Source organism: Cheilinus undulatus, linkage group 19 (assembly GCF_018320785.1).
Source record: "Cheilinus undulatus linkage group 19, ASM1832078v1, whole genome shotgun sequence".
Lineage (NCBI taxonomy): Eukaryota > Metazoa > Chordata > Actinopteri > Labriformes > Labridae > Cheilinus > Cheilinus undulatus.
Window position 1 is genome coordinate 42,313,712 of NC_054883.1, and position 21,357 is coordinate 42,335,068.

At 42.4% G+C, this 21,357-nt stretch overlaps 1 protein-coding gene across 1 annotated transcript in view; it reads right to left on the reverse strand.

Moving 5' to 3' along the window:
* gpr158a (G protein-coupled receptor 158a) overlaps nucleotides 1-21,357 on the reverse strand; it is a 128,985-nt gene that overhangs the window by 45,233 nt on the left and 62,395 nt on the right. Inside the window, exons 4-5 of the mRNA XM_041814571.1 lie at nucleotides 17,838-18,064; nucleotides 13,006-13,074 (exon numbers count right to left, since the gene is read on the reverse strand). Of these exons, the coding sequence (XP_041670505.1) occupies nucleotides 13,006-13,074; nucleotides 17,838-18,064 (296 nt within the window). The remainder of the gene's footprint in view (nucleotides 1-13,005; nucleotides 13,075-17,837; nucleotides 18,065-21,357) is intronic.

Consider the following 21,357-nt stretch of genomic DNA (forward strand, 5'->3'; position numbering starts at 1 on the left):
CTGAAATGCGACTGTCAGCGTTTTCAGAAACTCACACGGTTGATTGAATTCTCCTGATAGCTCACAATGAAGCTGATAAAGTTCAGACGCTGATCGTGTGTGACCCAGATGGATTTCATGTCTCTGTTGGACTATCCAGAAATGTAAATGATAGTTTTAAAGCTGAATTATGATTATTAGGGTTGGCAGCTCTGACGGCTGGAAGGGCAGCCTGATACTAATGGAGCACTTAACCAAATGAAAATGCCAAAATGAAATATCATATATTCGTCATCTGTCACTGCAGCAGTACAAACACATCACATTCTGAGATTTGAAAATGACTGGAGCTAAAAGCGTTAGCCAGTTCCAGTCAAGAGGACAGACGGAGCTGAATTTCAGGCTTTTGTTATCACAGTTTCTTGGAGCCTGCTGCCAGCTAAAAGGGAGAAAAATGTCTTCGGGCCATTTAGTTTGTCTGTCTCCGTCTGACTGGAGAATGGGACGGAGCAGCCTCGGGAATCATCCTGTCACAACAATGATCTCATTCTACTTTGAATGTTTTGACGTGACAAAGTGAAAGCCATCGGGCCGGCCCATGCTTGGCGTTTTCTGGCCATCATCTCCCCGTCTGTCTTCTTTCTCTGTGATCTACAAACACCTTCAGAATGAGAGAGTGGGAGGAGGCACCAGTGGGAGGTGGGAGCAGGGGCGAGCGGCGGCGTTGTAATAGCAATGGATCCATTTTTGTATGAAAGCCGACACTGGCTGCCACACGGGATGGGCAGCTTTCTGGAGGGAGGTAATGGTTTCTTCTTCTCCTGCTGCTCCCTGAGGTGGGCCGAGTGTAAATTACATCTACTGCGGCCTCGGAAAAAGCCAAAACCAGGGCTGGCTGGCGCTCGCCGCCCACAATTCCCTACCCTCCTCATCACCAGTTAGATCCTACGAGATACTCTCATCTGGCTTTGGCACAAAGGGACGTGTCGGAGAGGGAATACGCTGCCTACATGTTGTGATGCTATCTTTCTTTTTCCAATATCTCCGCTCATGTAGACAGACGCCGTTCTCCAGCTGCAGCAGAGCATCCTCTACTTTGACTTAGCCAGCGTCTGTTTTGGGAGACTGTGCAGCACTTTGCAGGAGAGTGAAGGGAAGGGGGGGTACAAACAGGAGCCCTCCAGATTCACTTAAGTCAGATTGAAAGTGTCAGAACAGCTTGGATGGTAGGCAGAGCAGAGCAGAGCACAGGAGAGAGGTAGCTGGCAGACTGAGTTTCATGGCCTGTCAGGTCAGGACACATTATCCCCTCGGTCGTACTGTTTCTCATTAGCCCCCTGATGTGCTGAGGAGCTCTTCCTTCCTGCCCGCTTGCCTGCCACGCACGCAAAAGCCCTGAGTCGGGCTGAGGTGGCACCTTGGCCCAGCTTGGCACCGTGACGATGCTGAAATTGGACAGGTGGAAAGACAAGGAACGATGGACGAGGGAGAAGCACCCAGAGGACAGCGGGTTGAAAGTTTGCTCCTGAGCAACAAACCCAAAGTGCTCTCTGCATGCAAACGGACTGCAGTCACAGTGTGAAGTAGAATCATAAATCTCTCTAACAACTTCACACCTGCTCAGACCTACCAAACATTCAATAAGTTTCATGGTTTAACCCTTTAAATGCCAGTTTGATGATTTGAAACATTTCATTTTTTATTAAAAAACATTAAAAGTGAATTATTTTTCATGTAATAAAAAGTAGAAAGATGGGGCTTTGGGGGTGATGAGAGTCTTGGATGGGTCAAAGATCAGCAACAAAACTGATTTGATTGCATTAATATTTTTGTACGTAATGTCAGAAATACCCTCTGCCTCCATTGACTTCCATTAAAACCAGGATTTTTAATCTCACTGTCACTGCAGTATAAAATCATGCATTCTTTAATGTCAGCATTTCAATGTGAAGAAGTCTAGTGAAATTTGACATTTTTACCATATTCCACCAGATTTAAACATTTACTCATTGTAGGACCATGCACCATATTCTTCTATTTTTGCCTGTTATATTATGAAATATTATAAAAAACACAAGCGCAATAAAATCGGTTTTGTTGCTAATCTTTGACCCATCCAAGACTCTCATCAGCACCAAAGCCCCATCTTTCCACTATTAATTTTATGGAAAATAATTCATGTTTTGTGTTTTTTGTAGTAAAAAATGAAATATTTCAAATAATCAAACTGGCATTTAAAGGGTCAAAATCTTAAATTATTGAATGTTTGGTAGTTTTGAGCAGGTCTGAAGTTGTTTAAGAGATTTATGAAAAAAAAGTAGTAAAAATATTGATGTATGCTGATTTAATGGCAGTTTTCTGTGCGTGTACACTTTTGGCCTGGGAGGTGTCAGAGGGTAGAAAATTCACTGAGAGAGTCTGAATGACATTTAAGAGTAAAACATGTTGGATTTCAAAAACTGAACTAGAAAGAAAAGTTCCTGTAAAAATTCATGCCACAAGCTGTAAAACCGACAAAATGATCACAAATTAAAAAAGAAAAAGTTGAGGAAAATGGCCAAAAATACCCGAGGAGGGCAGAAGGGTTAAGGTTCCTCTAAATGTTCTTGTTTTGCACTAATGAAAAACCCTAAACCATTACAACCTGGGCCGGTCCCAGCAGAGTTAGATTCAGAGTAAACACAGCAGAGGCAGGCAGAGACACAAGAACCACAGAAACTCATTAGCCTTTTCATTTTTAACCAAGGTGAATTAAAGTCTGATTAACAATCATCTGCCTGGGAAGAGCCAACACAGCCATGAATGTTTAGCACACAAGGTGTTGGAAAAACTCTAAAAGGAAGCCTGCAGATTATCACTTTAAATGTGAACTCACATTTATGAATGCATAAGCAGCCGTGCAGGAGGCGTGACACGGCTCACAGGGGAGAACATGCAGGGCCAGAACTAGTCGTGTCTCTGGGGCAGCGCGGCTGCTGTGCACACAGATGGGTAGGAAGTACTGAAGGGGAAGCGTGTCTCACAGGGTGTTTACGTTCTGTTACCATCAGCTCTGGGTGGTAAAAATAGTCTTTCAAAGATAAAGTTTGCTATTTGGATCAGGAGGAGGGATTTACAGAAATATGGTGTTTATTTACACTAAATCTGAGCTCACACTGAAATCAGTGAGCATCGGGGTTATTACAGTTCAGACTGTGACAGCAGCATAGAAGACACAGCCTGAAACGCCAGATGGATTTGTTTCACTCATCCATCTGGTAAACCTCTCAGAGACGGCGTTTGGGAAAGATCAGAGGATTTGGAAAAAACTCTGAAGGTGATTGGATGAACGTTCTGTCTGTCACATCTTTACGGGCCAATCAGAGCAACAAAACACATGGCGTAGCCGCTACCGAGGAGTAAACTCCATAGAGAGCTGCATAATGGTAACCATGGCGACTGTAGACATGTCAGTACTCGACTTTTGTGGTTTTTGAAAGAAAAAACTCACTGCTGTTCTTTGTTCTTCTTTTAACAAAGAAATGTGGTCAAGTTCTGATAAACTGGCGCTTTAGCAGCATCCACGCTAAGCTCTTCCTCCATAACTGCACCGGACTCTTCTCGCTGTTTGCTTATGTCACAAAAGTACCGCCCCTCGTTGCTGATTGGTCCTGTCACTTTCTAACTGGGCCGAAATGGTTCAGACAGGAGCTTTAAAGATGGATTCACCAGAGAGAAACACAGAAACGGGCGTATCCATCTGCTCTGTGAGGTTAGAGGAGATGTGGACGTACATGGAAAATCTGACTGGAGCTGAGAAATCTCCACTGCTGAGAATTCTAGAAAAAAACAACAACATAAGGTGTCTGAGTAAGACATGAGCCAGCAGAAGTGATCTGTGCTCCTTGGCGTTGATTCTTTAAGTCTGTGGATCTCAGAGAGACGGAGGAAAACGCCGTTCTTCCCTCATTTGGTGCTTTAATGATGGCTGATGCTGCAAATTAGCTCAGTCTGAAGTCTGATATGCACACAGCCTACTGGGACTGGTCCTGAATTATCTGCATTCTTAGCCTTCATCACTCTGTTCTGGAGGGGCTCTCCTTCAGTTTGTAATGAAATAGGCCTTTTCTTAAACACACCACTATGACAGCTCTCTTCAACTGTTATGATCCACTCTATGATTTCAGACCAGTTTGATCTACCAGTGTGTTTCATGTTCAGTAAAGGAAGCTGACTGGTTCAGCAGGTAGAGTCCATGGTCTCTCAGCACGAAGGTCGAGAGGTCGATGAACCTGCAGTCTCATGATGATGTGTCCTTGGGTCAGACAGAGTGTGTGCAGAGACCAGACAAGGAGTGATTTACTGGGACTGCTCCATCAGACAGTGTATGTGTAATTTGATGGTTAAAGAGACAGAATGACAAGATAAGACTTTAGAGCAGGGGCGTGAGTCACAGCAGGGGCCGGATTCTGAATTAAGGTCTAGCCTGAGGGCCAGACGGGGTCCATCACAACCAAACTGTCAACCTCATTTTTGCCTGTAATCAATTATGGGGGACAAACTAGCGCTGAGATTTAAATAGTCAAAATGATGAGCTCAAAGGCTCGAAATCTGAGATTTAAAGTCAAACTTATTAGTTCTAAAGGTCAGAAAACAAAATTAGTGTTAAAATAATGCTTTTAAAAGCAAATACATAACAAAGAAAGTCACAATCAGGTTTTAAAGGCAAAAATATGACTGAGAATTTAAAACTGTGCACCTAAAAGGTCAAAATGTGAGATTAAAGTGAAAACAATAAACTGACAAAGTCTAAATGTGAGATAAAAAAGTCAAATAATAAATGGAAAAGGTCAAAATATGAGATACAAGAACAAATAATAGATTGAAGTCATAATTGTGCAACAAAAATGTTAAAATATGAAATGAAAACACAAATTAATTTATTTTCTCATATCTATTTTTATCTAATTATTTTTAATTTCTATTTTTTTCACATTTTTATGACTTAAGGATGTTTGATGTCAAGGTTAGTTTTACATTTTAATACTGGAGGAAATCTGCAGACCTCATATTTTAGGGCCAGTTACAAGCTGGGTTTCCACAAAATAGCACAGAAAAAAAGCTGGTCTGGAAACACCTGAATAAAAAACACACTAAGATATCACTAAAAAGTTTTTACGCTTTCATGAGGAGGTTTTTCAGGCGTTTCGGTTTAGAAATATATCGCAGAAGCGTAATGGAAACACTTTTTCCACATTTACAAGTCACGGGATGTGACGCACGGTGTCACATGACCAGTCACTCCGAGACAACATGGCGCTGTACGTGTGGACAGAAGAGGAGACGAGACTTTTCTAACATCATCCTTCTACCCTCATACGTGACTTTAGCCGTACGTACGGACTTTACCTCTGAACTATCATCTGTTCCCTTCATCTTTAGTTCAACATTATCAAGGCAGCCATCGTAGATGTAACCAAAACCGTACCAACACGCAACAGGTTCAGAGCGTCAAGCCTCCCATCAGCGGATTCAGGCGAGATGAGATTTTACGAGAGCTGCAAGGCCTACGCCCAAAACTCCCTTCAATGGAAACGCATTCAAAGCGCAATTGTACTGAATCGAAATGTAAGAAATAGCGCTTTTATTTTGAGAAAAACTGTCATGGAAACCAGCTAGAGTGAGAGGGGAGATGATCTTGGGGGCCGGGTGTAACTGGACCATGGACCAGATTTGGCCCACAGTCAGGATGCCTCCTGGGGAGACCTTGTCCTGCTGGAAAAACCAAGTCCAAGTCAAGGATGGGCAAAAGAAAAACAGCATACTGTCAGATTCATGAACAGATGTAGGCCCCCAAAAAGAAAGAGGATGGAAAAGTGGGGAAATTAAAAATCAGTAATGAAGTGACTAGAAAGTACTGTAAGGAAGCCGGCCAGTGAAAAAAGAGGCTCTGTTGATAAAAAGGGGAAAACTAAGAGATTACTGGGAGCAACGAAACAATCTGATTCTGACATATTTGTTCTGACGGTCAAATAACAAACTGGCTTTGTGCATTTTCTCTATCACAGTGTTTAAATCAGGTAGAGCCACGATGCAGCGTCTTCCACTCTTGCCTTTGGTTTGTAATATTTCTGGAGGAGATGTGAGTGTCTGAGAAAACAAAGCTGCAGTAACAATCCAGAGTCTGCTCCTCTCCTCCAGTCTAAGCCTCCCCAGCAGCGTCAATAAGAAGCTGCAGAGACAAACGCAGGGCTGGAAAGCTAATCCAAGGATCACACTGAGAATCACAAATGCGTGTCCGCTCTCCCCACAGCCAGACGGAAATAGCCGGCTCTGACACCGCTGTAATTTCGCGTCTCTGCTCCTGCATTCCCTGTTTGTCTGCTTTCATTCAGAGCGAGGGAGGGCTGAAGTTATTGCATGTGACACACTCAGGAGAGGAAGGGGAGGGGAAAACTGCATCGCTCTATAAAGTCGAATGCCATGGGAGCGAGATGAGATGTGCCTCCTGCTGCTTAATAACAGAGGAATTATTTAAAATAAAAGTAGCAGCAGCCGCGGCGGAATACTTCTGAATCTATATTTAGACTGGGAGTGATGCGTCTCAGCCGTGGCTCATGTTGGATTCACAGGGGAGACACGGAGATGCATCAGAGAGGAGATCAGTCTAGCGTGCTGCACAGAGAAATTCTGCTTTCACATGATCAGGCTGAGATATTTGATCAAAGTGATGCTCACAGTGGCCGTTTCCACAGCCGTAACCAAATCTCCAACAGTTAAGCACTGAAAAAGGAAAGTACAGCAAAGTTCCTCTCCCCTCCTGTATCAGTGCTGCAGCTGCATCCAGCATTATCACTCACTAACCAATAACCTGACTCCCAGCTGCAGAACCTATTACTTTCCAGAACCTTGTAGCAGCAAATTGCATTGATTAGCCAGCTCTAAATCAGCTGGTTTTAATTACATTTACCCAGCATTGCTTCACTAAGCATAGAGCTCCACATGATTGCAGCTAAATTGCAATTAGCCAGTGGCCACAGCACCCAAGAGGAAGATGTGACGGCGAGTTCACCTAAATCGATGGTATGTGGGTGTCAGACAGAGCGGCTTGTGTAAGAATAATGAGGTGCTGAAGAAGCTGGCAGACAGGTCACTGTTTGTAATGAATACAGTCACACAGACTGATGTTTGCTGCTGCAGACTGGAGATTTGTCTTCATTTTCATATTTCATTTCACTGTTTCTGTCTGTTCTGAGACTAATCTGAGTTCAGCATGAAGTTCAGAGTTTAAAGTGGATGTTTTTCTAGCAGGCCACAGAGATCAGAAATCGATGCTACAAGTGAGGACAGAGAGCTGAAGTTTTTATTGATCGTCTGAACTATAGGCTCTCCAAACAGCTTTGGCTAATACTGTGGTGCTCTCTCTGCTGACATTTTGGCCTTTTGCAGCCTTCTGTTCAGCCTGCAGGACACAAACATCAGATCAAACTTCAAACACAAACATTTAAAGTTCTGTAAGTTTGAATCTGTTACATATGCTCTGATATGTTTCAGGCTAGACTGTTTCATGGAAAACTTTTCCCTTCCATCAGGGCAACAGTCCACGGAGGAATGCTGGGAATGGCCGAAACGTTCAAAAACACCTGGGAGGGTCATTTTCTCTCAGTCATATTCATTCTGGGCCAATCAGGACAACACTAGATATCACGCTGTAGCAGGTGCTCTACGTTATACGCTAACTCCACATTTAGCTCTTTCATCCACACTGACCTCTGCAGCGGTGACCGTTGTTTCCTTTCACCTTTTCCCCACTCATTTTAACACTTTGCAACCTAAACCCTTTCTTTTGTCAGTTTTTAACCCTTTCCACCACTTTTTTCTGCCTGGTTTTGCCACTTCTAAACCAAATCTTACCACTCTGCCTATAGTTGGCTCTGCTGACTCATTATTACCACTATTAACCCTTTTACCCCTTTCTAAGCCACATTTTAAGGTTTAAAATGCTTATTTTTGCCAGTTTCTGACTACATCTGTCTCCACTAAGCCTTTTTTACCAGTTTATATCAATATCAATTTTTGCCACTTTAACACCATTTCAGCCACTTTGAATCCCCTTATACCACTTAAAATGCACTTTCGCCATTTTTGGGTTAATTTGCCACTTTAATGTAATTTTTGGCATTTCTAACCAATTTCTGCTATTTTTAAAATCTAATTTCACCACCTTTCCCACCATTTTTGGCCATTATTGACACATTGCAGCCATTTATAACACATTTTAATTCTGTTTTTAACAAAAGGATTTACTTTTTTATTTAAAGGTTTATTTTTGGCATTTTCGTGCCTTTATTTGATAGAGGAGGATAGTGGATAGAGTCAGAAACAGGGACGAGAGCTGGGGAGAGACATGCGGTAAAGGGCCTGTAGCACCACATTATGTAATAACACCGCATTATGTAATAACCCTAACCATAGGACTTAGTGTGGGCCAAGGTATGCCCTACCCAGCTACCTCGCCCTAACCCTAACCGCCTAGTGGCTTACATTATTCGGCATTATTACATAATGGATTGAAAGTTTATTACATTATTACATAATGTGGCATTATTACATAATGTGGCGCTACAGGGCCTCAGGCCGGATTCGAACCCAGGCCGTCCATACATGGGCCTTAAACCACTTGGCCACCTGCTCCCCAGGATTTACATTTTTCAGAGGTCTACTTACTACAAAAATGAATTAAAATGTGTTTCTCTGATAAGAGTGGTTATTATTCAGGTTAAATATAAAACACCACAGCTTAACTCTACAATGGACCTGGATTTTGCTGGCTTGTCTGGTTCCCAGAAAGCTCTCCCATTTATCCCCCTAATGGACGGCCTTGTCTCCACATGACTATTCTTGAATCTTCACGGCTGTTCAGCCCCCTTCAGGTCCAGTGGGGGTCCCAGTCTCTGGAACCTTTATTTTGGGGGTCGTGGGCTGAAAATGTTGAGAACTCCTGATCTACAGAATGAATGGGTGCAAATTCCCACAGAAACATTCAAAAATCCTGCAGAAATTCTTCCATGAAAGAATGGAGGCTGTCAAGGCTGCAAAGAGGGGACCAACTCCACATTAAAGTGCATGTATGTGAATGTTAGTGCTGTTCCTGTTATTGTAGCAGTCAGGCAGCCCAATACTTTTGTCCAGATACATAAATATATTTGTTGTTCATTTTGGATCCAGCACCCTTGAAGGTGTCTTCCTTTCATTCTCGTCTCTGTTCACCGTCCCTCTGATGAAATGAAGGCAGAAGAATCTCCCCATAAATGTTAAATACATAGAAATGTAGCAGGGAGAGTCAGAGGGGCATGAACCAGAAAAAGAGCTTTATGAATAAGTTATTATTATCAAACCAGCACCCTGATGTCTGACAGCTTTGCTCTGAAACTCTACATGAACTTTTGAAGCTCATAAATGCTCTGTTTCCTGTGGTCTTCTCTGTTTCCTGTGGTCTTCTCTGTTTTCTATAGTATTTTCTGTTTTCTGTGGTCTTCTCTGTTTTCTGTGGTCTTCTCTGTTTTCTGTGGTCTTCTCTGTTTTCTGTGGTCTTCTCTGTTTTCTGTGGTATTTTCTGTTTCCTGTGGTCTTCTCTGTTTTCTATAGTATTTTCTGTTTTCTGTGGTCTTCTCTGTTTTCTGTGGTATTTTCTGTTTCCTGTGGTCTTCTCTGTTTTCTATAGTATTTTCTGTTTCCTGTGGTCTTCTCTGTTTTCTGTGGTATTTTCTGTTTTCTGTGGTATTTTCTGTTTTCTGTGGTCTTCTCTGTTTTCTGTGGTCTTCTCTGTTTTCTGTGGTATTTTCTGTTTTCTGTGGTCTTCTCTGTTTTCTGTGGTATTTTCTGTTTCCTGTGGTCTTCTCTGTTTTCTGTGGTATTTTCTGTTTTCTGTGGTATTTTCTGTTTCCTGTGGTCTTCTCTGTTTTCTATAGTATTTTCTGTTTTCTGTGGTCTTCTCTGTTTTCTGTGGTATTTTCTGTTTTCTGTGGTCTTCTCTGTTTTCTATGTCCTTCCGTGGTCCTCCGTCTCCTGCCACTTCCTGTCTCCGTCCTGCCTTCCGTATCTCTCTCTGCATTTCTGCTCTGGTGTCCCTTGTTTCTGTGGCATTGCTCTCTGTATCTCCGTCTCTCTGTTTCTGCATTCTCTGCTCCTGTGGTCCTGTTTTCCTATAGCACTTGCCTCGTCTCTGGTCTCTGTTTCTGCATTTTCTGTTTCCTGTGGTCTTCTCTGTTTTCTATAGTATTTTCTGTTTCCTGTGGTCTTCTCTGTTTTCTGTGGTATTTTCTGTTTTCTGTGGTATTTTCTGTTTCCTGTGGTCTTCTCTGTTTTCTATAGTATTTTCTGTTTTCTGTGGTATTTTCTGTTTTCTGTGGTCTTCTCTGTTTTCTGTGGTCTTCTCTGTTTTCTGTGGTATTTTCTGTTTCCTGTGGTCTTCTCTGTTTTCTGTGGTATTTTCTGTTTTCTGTGGTCTTCTCTGTTTTCTGTGGTCTTCTCTGTTTTCTGTGGTATTTTCTGTTTTCTGTGGTCTTCTCTGTTTTCTGTGGTCTTCTCTGTTTTCTGTGGTATTTTCTGTTTCCTGTGGTCTTCTCTGTTTTCTATAGTATTTTCTGTTTTCTGTGGTCTTCTCTGTTTCCTGTGGTATTTTCTGTTTCCTGTGGTCTTCTCTGTTTTCTATAGTATTTTCTGTTTTCTGTGGTATTTTCTGTTTTCTGTGGTCTTCTCTGTTTTCTGTGGTCTTCTCTGTTTTCTGTGGTATTTTCTGTTTTCTGTGGTATTTTCTGTTTTCTGTGGTATTTTCTGTTTTCTGTGGTCTTCTCTGTTTTCTATAGTATTTTCTGTTTCCTGTGGTCTTCTCTGTTTTCTATGGTATTTTCTGTTTCCTGTGGTCTTCTCTGTTTTCTGTGGTATTTTCTGTTTCCTGTGGTCTTCTCTGTTTTCTGTGGTATTTTCTGTTTTCTGTGGTCTTCTCTGTTTTCTGTGGTCTTCTCTGTTTTCTGTGGTATTTTCTGTTTCCTGTGGTCTTCTCTGTTTTCTGTGGTATTTTCTGTTTTCTGTGGTATTTTCTGTTTCCTGTGGTGTTCTCTGTTTTCTGTGGTATTTTCTGTTTTCTGTGGTATTTTCTGTTTTCTGTGGTCTTCTCTGTTTTCTGTGGTATTTTCTGTTTTCTGTGGTATTTTCTGTTTTCTGTGGTATTTTCTGTTTTCTGTGGTCTTCTCTGTTTTCTGTGGTATTTTCTGTTTTCTGTGGTCTTCTCTGTTTTCTGTGGTATTTTCTGTTTCCTGTGGTATTTTCTGTTTTCTGTGGTCTTCTCTGTTTTCTGTGGTCTTTTCTGTTTTCTGTGGTCTTCTCTGTTTTCTGTGGTCTTCTCTGTTTTCTGTGGTCTTCTCTGTTTTCTGTGGTCTTTTCTGTTTCCTGTGGTCTTCTCTGTTTTCTGTGGTATTTTCTGTTTTCTGTGGTCTTCTCTGTTTTCTGTGGTCTTCTCTGTTTTCTGTGGTATTTTCTGTTTTCTGTGGTCTTCTCTGTTTTCTGTGGTCTTCTCTGTTTCCTGTGGTCTTCTCTGTTTTCTGTGGTATTTTCTGTTTTCTGTGGTCTTCTCTGTTTTCTGTGGTCTTCTCTGTTTTCTGTGGTATTTTCTGTTTTCTGTGGTCTTCTCTGTTTTCTGTGGTGTGAGGGCCTAACAGGGTCAACATTTAACCAAAACTGTCAACCTCGTTTTCACCAGTAATAAAATATGAAAAGAAAAAACAGCACTGATGATAAATCATTTGGAAATTCAAAAAGGTTAAAATGATGAGTTTAAAAGCTCAAATCTGAGATAAAAATTCCAATTTATTAGTTCAAAAGATCAGAACAAGATATTAAAATAGAAAAATAATGTTTTTAAAGAGCAAAAATACGAGGAGAAAGTTGAAATCAGAAGTGTGGAAGGTCAAAATATGAGATCAAATTTGAAATAATGATTTTAAAAGTCAGAATATAACTTAAAATTTTAAATTGTGAGTCTGATAGTTCAAAATATGGGATTAAAAAGCCAAAGTAAGGAGTTGAAAAGGTCAAAATCTGACTTAAAATTTAAAATTGGGAGTCTAAAAGATAAAAATGTGACATAAAGTTCAAATAATGAGTTGAGAAGGCCAAAGTATGAAATGAAAAGTCAAAATCATAAGTTAGAGTTGTAATCTAGAGATGCAAAATAGAAAATATGAAATAAACACAAATTAATTTCTTTCCTCACATTCTTGACTTTTTATGAAATCTTTCTTTCTCTTTACTTTTTCAGATTTTTATGGCGTAACAACTTAAACTGGAGGAAATCTGCAGACCTCATACTGGCGGGCCAGTTAGAATACAGATATGATCTTGTGGTCCAGATATAATTGTTCCATGGGCCCAGATTTGGCCCCCGAGCCTTGAGTTTGACACCTGTGCTCTAAAGAGTAAATATAAGAAAAGTGGAGGATATGAAGGAGGTGTTTCAGGTCTTAAAGGTTGAGGTCATGTAAACTTTCTAGAGCGTGTTGCGTTCAGAGTCTGTCTGAAACGGCGTGACTGGCTGCTGAGCAGATGGTAATGTTGACGGGATGCTGGGTTCATCGGCCCGCTCTGTGGACAGTTTGCAGGGGGTCACCGACGAGCCCCGGGATGTTTGTCCCGTTTTATCACGCGCACACCTCGGCTGTGAAAGCTGCTTATCACGGCTCCACGCAGCGGTCAGAAAAACAAACAGCACGGCGCTGTGATTTATGGACTCGGGTCCGTGCTATCTGACAGGACAAACAAACCTGCCGGGCTGCAGATACCAAACTTTGCTCTGATTCTGCCCGTGATGAACGAGCCACAGAGGGAACTGAAGGTCAGAGCGAATGCCAAACTTCAGTCAGGGAGAAGATTTTTGTTTCAGCTCAGAGGAGCATGATGTGAGGAGCATCAACAAACACGCAGAGAGATGATCACAGGAAATGATGCGCACACACCCAAACACACAGACAGCAGGAGCCTCGGGCTTACCGGGAAGTAGAGAAGAAGAGCTCCACACAGGATGGCCTCCAGGAGGACTAGACCTGAAGCTCTGATACTCTGCAAAGAAAGAACAAACCACTCAGTTCTCTTTCGTTCAGTGCATGTAGTTTAACCTGCAGTCAAAGATTCTTATTCCTGATTACTGAAGGCTGGGTGGTCTGACACAAGAGTCACACTGACATCCTTTATTTATGAAGCTCTTTCAGAGAAGTTACCCTCCGATCTCACAGGACTCCGTTTCTCAGTCAGCCATTATCAGATAGACCAGTGGCTTTAACATCTAAACAGGCAAATCAGAGCCAGCAAAGCAAGCTTGTTCTGAGTATGTACTGATGTAAATATCTGTATATCTATCTGCTCCTTACTCCAGGAATAAAATAAGTTTAGCTCTTTTTGAAACCCATTGCAGCCTGTTTGTCTGTCTTCATGTTTTAGACTCTTCTGCTAAGAATGTTTCCCCAGTTTGATTATTTTAACCGGCGTTTATGCTTGAAACGTTGCATAATGCAGGGTCTCCCAAACTTTAAGCCCGTGACCCCCAAAATAACGGTGCCAGAGATCAGGGACCCCCACCGTCCCTTGAGGGGGTGAAGTTTATGACGCTGCACAAAGCTTTACGTACAAACGTGCGTTTTAGGTAGTTTCACTCATATTTAATCACAAATATATGGTTTTTATTTTAAAGTGAACTCATTTTAGCATGTTTTTTCAATAAATAATACCATTTCTGATTTTTAATCCTATTACATTTTTCTTTGCTTTTAGAAAGCATCCTACAAGCGACCCCCTTTGGGGTCCCGACCCCCACTAAAGGTGTATTTTAAGTTGTTTTCACACATGCACTTTTATTTGTTGAAGAAAATACTGGAACATCAGATAAACAGCCTGGATGCTTACTGATGTACTGAATGTTCAGTCCCATCTAAAAAGCCAGAGGTTTGTGTCATACTGAAGGTTGAAGGTTAGATGGTGATATACTTTCAAATGTAGGTCTATACAGCTAGAATGGCCACACATTTAAAGAATCATGATCCTCATTGTAATTTAGAGATCAGAAAAATGATGGTATAACCCTTTAATAGAGCATGATGGAGGCAGGCCACAGCAGCAGGCATCATCTGATTCCAGGAGAATAAAAAGGGGGGGGGGCTTTCTTCTTTGTTGGTACACAGACAAAAAAGTACAGAGAAAGCTCCCGCCTCAAGGACTTTTATAGACGGTTCACCATCTGAGCTCTGAGTTCGCCCCTCTTATGTAACGTCTTTAACCAAGTATCTCTCTTTAATTGAAAAAGATGCTTCAGGGCGCTTTCACTGAGCAGAAGGCAGCTGTGTACCCGTTAAAAACACACAAATGACCACAAAACACTCAGGACGTCTACGCAGATGTTTCTCTCCTTAGAAATATTCATGGAAATTCTGTCAAACACGTGAACTAATCAGTTCAAGAATGAATGGATCTGAACGTCTATGACGTGTCTGAAGCTCTTTAACTTAGTTAGATTAATGGGATCACATGAATGGGGATTACATAATTATGACAAAGCCCTGGAGTATCTCCAGCTTTTATCTGCTTTATTAATGGGAGCCATCCTTGTTCACCCCTGGATGATAAAGTGGCGAGGTCTTCAGGTGTGTGGGAGACGGAGCAGGTGGACGCTCCCCTGTCAGGAAAGTGCTGAATGTTCAGGCTAATCCTGAAGACCAAGCCTTTAATTAAACTGATGAACAGACAGGAGAGCTGGAGGCTCAGGGACCGAGGAGGTTTGGAGAAGTTAACTCAGGAGACTGAGCAAATGACGGGCTGGTTAAACACTAAAGTGAGCTCACTCGCCTTTTTCAAATATCAACATGATAAATGTGGGAAATACTGAGTTTTAAAACACAAACTTAGTCTGTTCTTTAGCTTCAAATTCAAAAGTGAAGAAACAAATGAGATCAGCTCTCACCGCCACATTCAACAGACGATAATCTGATTCTATGGCTCCAACAATCATGTAAGCAGCCTACTCTGTGACACTGAGGCCATTAGTAGCCAAAATATAAAACTAACACACCGAGCTTCTGCACAATACTTCTGTTATTCAGTGTAGGCCTGAATATCAAACCACGGTCTTTTTCTTGCTCTTTACAGTAACAGTTTTACAAAACTAAAACGAGGGGAGCAGGTGCCTAGTGGTTAAAGGCGCTCCCCATGTACGCCGGCGGCCCGGGTTCAAACCTGGCCCTAGGCCCCCTACATGTCCCTCCCCCACTCTTGACCCTGCTTCTGACTCCACCCACTGTCCTCCTCTGTCTAACAAAGGCACAAAAATAAATCTTTAAAAAGAAAAAGTAAAAAGAATGCATTTACAGTCATGCCAGGTGCTAGAACCTCCCTCCTGAAACTTGTGGCTGAATCCTCGACACGTTTGAGCAGCAGATGACAGAAAATGTGATTTGAAGTCTTCCTGTGTTCACGTCTTTCTCTCTGCTCTCATAGTTCTCAGTGTCTTCATCAGCCCATTTTCTGATTAGCGTGTTCACAATACATGCACCAGAGAAAAATCACAACTACAGACTTCAACCGTGAAGAAACGTGTGGCTGCTGTACTGGAGTTTATCCAGCTACAGTTAACAGCTGCTTTCCTGGATCTCTGACCATCACAGACTTCAACCTTCAAGCCCTAAACTCATTCTTAATCATTTTGCCTCTCCTGGACTTCTTGTCTTAAAAAGCTTGTCAAACATCCATCCTACGGTGCACAGTCCAGCTGTAAACGTCTTTTTTCCGCTGAATTTATAGCTAAGCTGCTCCATTCCTACATCCCCAGCAGAACTCTCAGGTCCTCAGATCAGGGTCTTCTTCTTGTCCCTCGGGTCCGACTTAAAACCAAAGGGGATGGAGCCTTCGAGGCTGTGGCTCTCTCCCTTTTAGCTTACGCTCTCCTGCTTCAATGAGGTTTTTAAAAAGCTGCTGAAAACGCCTTTTTAAACTGGCTTTTGATCATTTGTTGTAATTTTGTATATTTGTACTAATTTTGTCTTTTATTTCTGCTCTTTGGATATTTTTGCTGTTTCATTACTTTGTTCTGTAAAGCCTGTTGTGACTTGCTCTGAGAAAGATGCTATATCAAAAACAATCTCCTTACCTACAACCTGGGCGAAGAATGAGCATGCTGCTGCTTTAAAAGAAGTTATGGGACTCTAGAAAACACAGACACATCACAGGCTCTCTGTCCCTGCACCATGGTCTCAGTGATAGGACATGCGTGATTTTACACAGGAAATCTAGAAAAGCCTCCATAATAAAGGCCTGCAAGAACAATTTATGGTTCATTAACTATTTAGCTTTTATAATCACTTCTGGCCATAAACAACAGCGCCAGTCTCAGGGGTTAAAACAAGACTCATGAGTTAAAATACCGTTAAACCAGGGCTCCTCAACCTTCTCAGCCCACGACCCCCAAAATAAAGGTTCCAGAGACCGGCGACCCCCACTGGACCTGAAGGTGGCCGAACAGCCATGAACATTCAAGAGTAGTCATGTGGCGACAAGGCCGTCCATAAAGGGGGTATATGGGAGAGCTGGGACCCAGCCAAACTGGGGGTCTGCAAAATCCTGGTCCTGTGAAGTAAAGCTGTGGTATATGCTTATCAAAGAAACAAATATCTTTTTATTCTCTGTGTAGTAGGTAGCCCTCTTAAAAATGCAAATCCTTTTGATAAAAACGGAATTAAAATATGTTAAAAATAGCTAAAATGGGTTAAAAATGGAAACAATAGTGGAAAAGGTGGTGAAATTGGATTTTAAAAGTAGCAGAAATGGGTTAGAAGCTCCAAAAATTAGATAAAAGTGGAAAAAATGACAAAAAAAATGGCAAAAATGGGTTAAAGTGGCAAAAATGAGCATATGAAGTAGTAAAAGGGGATTCAAAAGTGTCTGAAATGGTGTTTAAGTGCCAAAAATAGGTGGAAGTTTGGTGAAATAGGATTAAAAAATTGACATAAACTGGCAAAAAGGTTGGCTGAGGTAGAAATTGGAAGAAATGGATGAAACTGGCAAAAATGGGCTCATCACATTGTGAAATGTGGCATAAAAAGTGGTAAAGAGGGGTTAATAGTGGCAATAACAGGACAAGAGCCAACAACAGGCAGAGAGTGGAAAGATCTGGTTTAGAAATGGCAAAAACAGGCAGAAAAACATGTTGGAAAGGGTTTAAAAGCTGAGAAAAATGGGTTTGAAGTGGCAAAAATGTGTATAAAATCTGCAGAGAAAAGTGATCAGAAGTGGAGAAGAAGAAGCAAACATGGCGCGCAGCAGCGTTTTATACTGACATTGAAATGAATCTACTTCAGCTCCTGTGAAAAGAAATCTGATTACAATCTGGCTTCTCAGATAGGAGACACCTGATTGCATGTTGCCGTATTAAATCAGAAACCCACCGTTACCGGACTCTTCCCTGTTTTGTAAATGCCCTCTTTGACTACACTGATCCACTCCAGCGTCTTCCTGGTGGAGAGAACCAGAGTAAACGGACTCTGCTGCTCTAGCGTTGGTCTCTGTCCAGGTCTGTGACATTAACTTGATCTGCAGCGCTGAGCTTTTTGAAACGATTTCAAAGCTTTATAGTGACCACCCACAAACGGATTCACAGGTTTATTGATCCACGAGGCTTTGATGGCTGCACACCACAGAAAACATCAGACACAAAGCTGATATTTCTACTGAATATGTGGGACTCTGCCGCGTTTCTGCTGAGTTTTCAGACGTTTCATCCCAAAGGTGATGGATCCTGTCTATGTATCATTTCTTATCATCCTGTCTTTTGAATGTTTTACCTTATTTCTGCGAAAGTGGTAGATGACCACCATGCTAACAAAGACGATCAGCAGACAGAGGCACTGGAAGGAGAGCACGGCCATGCGGAGGGCGCCGTCCTCTCGCGCCACACAGGGAGTGTCGTCTTTGCAGTAAGCACAGCCCTGCTGGCACGGCAGGCAGTCGCTGGAAGACCCCTCATCTGCATTTGGACCGCTGTCTGCACCGTTTCCATTCCTCCCCATCCCTGTCAGAACAAGACAGAAACAAATCATCAGTTTGGGTTCAAAAACCTGATCACCTTCCTGTCCTCGCTGTTGATCAGTAGGCTTCAAACCAACCAACCCTCCACAGAGGTCATTACTTGGTGCCCCAGCACAGAGATGTGAACCAGTTACTTGTGTCCCCTGGTGAAGGAGAGTAGGGATGAATAAAGCAGCTAAACTCATGTGGAAAATCAGGCAGACTCTGATTACTGGGTTGTGCTATTCACAGTGAAATATAAGAGTTTATAAATCTGGAGTAAGATCAAATAAACTTTGGACCTCAAAAGGAGCACTTTATCAAGAAACAGACCGGATTTGCAGTTATATTTTTCTTTATTAGCAGTTATCAGCTTGCACTTATTGCTGTCATTTCATGTCATATTTTGCGTTGCGGTTTCCCCCCGTCCTTCTAACCTACGTGGAAAGCATCAAGCAGGAACAACGCGTGTTCAAGGAAAGCCTGAGCAGAGAGAGGCAGCAAAAAACAAAAAAAGAAAAACAGAGCAGAGCAGGCGTCAATGACAGCAGATGACACTGGTTAACTACAGCAGAATAAAGGAGGAGCTGGGGTGGAGGAGGGCCAGAGTAGTTTAAATACAGCAGCACCAGTGTGATTGGCCAATAGGAGCTTTGAGCTGGTCATCAGCTGATATAAATCATTACTCTGGTTGGTGACCTTAGAGTCAGTTCAAATGTCAAAATGAAAAGCAACCATCGACAGAGACGAAGCATTCAGAGCTCAGTCAGATGTTTAGCTGGGTATCAGTGGAGTCACGGCGTAGCCCAGCGATACTCAACCCTGCCAAACTGTCCAAAAATACCTTCACAAGAGCCACAACCTAAGTAACCAAAAGTGGCAAAAATGGGTTAAAGTGGCAATAAAATGAAGCATAAGGGGGCAAAATGGTTAAAAAAACAGCAAAAAGGGTGAAAAGTAGGCATGAAATGCCAAAAACTGGTGGAAAAGTGACAAAAATTGGGAGAAAATGTGGCAAAAATGGGTTAAAGTGGCAATAAAATGAGGAAACTATTCTTATCCCGCACTCCTGGTGCCTTATCACCTCCCTTTTTCATGGTTCCTCGTCCATGTTAACCCGTGGGAGACAGGAAATAGGGATAGGGTGACAGGGGACCCCAGACCGCATTAACATCCTGTCAGCAGGAATCAGTGTCATCAAGCTGCTTCTGCTGCTGAGGCTGGCTCATGTTAGGACATGGTCTTACTGTAAACTTGTGGAGAACGTTGGTGGAGAAATATTCTTGCACTGATCTTTCTGCCACTATTTCCTGAATATTTGAATGTGAATATTTTCACAGCAGAGGTTGTGTTGCTCTAAATATCAGCCCTGCTGTAATTATGACAGAATCACAGCAGTGATTAACCTCACAAAGCTCCCGCCTGAACCGTTTGGGCCCGGTTAGAAAGTGACAGGACCAATCAGCGGCGAGGGGCGGTACCTTCAGGCGGGGCGGAGTCGTGACGTAAACAAGCAGCAACAAGAGGCCGGTGTAGTTATGGCGTGGATGCTGCTAAAGCGCCAGTTTTATCAGAACTTGACCACATTTCTTTGTTAAAAGAAGAACAAAGAACAGCAGGGAGTTGTTTTCTTTTCAAAAACCACAAAAGTCGTGTACTGACATGTCTACAGTCGCCATGGTTACCGTTATGCAGTTCTCTATGGAGTTTACTCCTCGGTAGCGGCTACGTCACGTGTTTTGTTGCTCTGATTGGCCCGTAAAGATATGACAGACAGAACGTTCATCCAATCACACTCAGAGTTTTTTTAAAATCCTCTGCCCTTTCCTAAACGCCGTCTATGAGAGGTTTACCAGATGGATGAGTGGTGTGTCAGGTCAACCAGGTCTGGAAACATAATAAGGCTAATTATAAATATAAATTAGTTTCCTTGGGTCGTAAATGCGTGATTGTCCAATTATCCTGTTTGTTTAATACGTTTCTTACTTTTCTTCTTTGTTTGTTTGACTCTAGCAGAAAAGAGAGGAAGGTTCTGCAGGTCGTCTTGTCATTTTCAGGTTTTTCTCTTATTGGATTTTCCTCTGGATCTGCTGAGACGGTATTAAAAGATAAAGGAGAGGAGGTGCCTCTACGACAAACTGAAGCTTCCTCAGTATATGTACGCTCATCCCTCTGTGACCTTACGCGGATTCATCGGCACTGAGTCAACACAGGAGAGGGGATCTATATGTGTGAACATGAACAGTCAACACTGCTGCAGCTTGTTCAGGCACAGGCAGAGCATAGAGAGCACACAGAAAGACCTGACTCTACTCAGAGACTTTATCCAGAGACGACGGGGGGCTCGGCCTCAAACAAGGGTCCTGTTTGAAGAAAGCTGAGAGAACTTCATGTGAGAAGTAACAGAGACCGCTGATGAGGTGGAAATAAGCCAAAAACAGATCTTTAAAGGAGCTGCTCTGCTGCCAGAGGAGGAGGAGTTCGGCCTTACTGGATAGAGGAAGTGTGCCAGTACCGGGACCCCCCCCCCCAATTCTGATTCAGATACCTGGACTTCAGGATCAGCTGATTCTCAGTAAACCTTCAATACGTCTGAGATTCAAAACAGGGGTTCCCAAACTCTTCAGCCCCCGAAATACCGGTGTCAGAGATCGGGGACCCCCACCTGCCCATGAGGGGGAGCATCATGTGTAAAACCTGCATCTTCTGTGGTTTTTATGACCTTTACTCACATTTAAGCACAGATATCACTGTCTTTATTTTAAATTGATCTCTTTTCGTCAATATTTTTTACAATAATACATAAAATGACGATGACATGATACGATTTTGATTTATATTAAATTCCTCCTTTTTTTTTTTGTTGGAAAGCATCGCGTGACCCCCCTGGGGGTCCTGACCCCCACTTTGGGAACCACTGATTTAAAACTTCATGTCTGTAAATGAATGAATGTGGCCCAGTTCTGGTTAAACAGACGCTAAAGCTAAAGCTAAAGCTGTATCTGAGTATTTAGAGCAGTGGAGGCAGCATCGCTGCCAGCAGTCAGTACAAACAAACACAGCTCCGTCAGTAAGGCTCATAAAGCCACGTCCCTCACTCAGACACTTACTGACGGACTCAGACACAGACACTGCCCTGGTGCAGAGCTAGTCCACTGTCCCACTTCTCCAACTCCTCCAACACACCTGATACCTGAGGCTAACAGAGACCCCTGGGTGGTCAAGCCTCCTCCTTCAATCCAATCCAATAATGAGAGTAAAATAAATAAAAACTGGCAAGAAAGCGTTAGTTTGAAA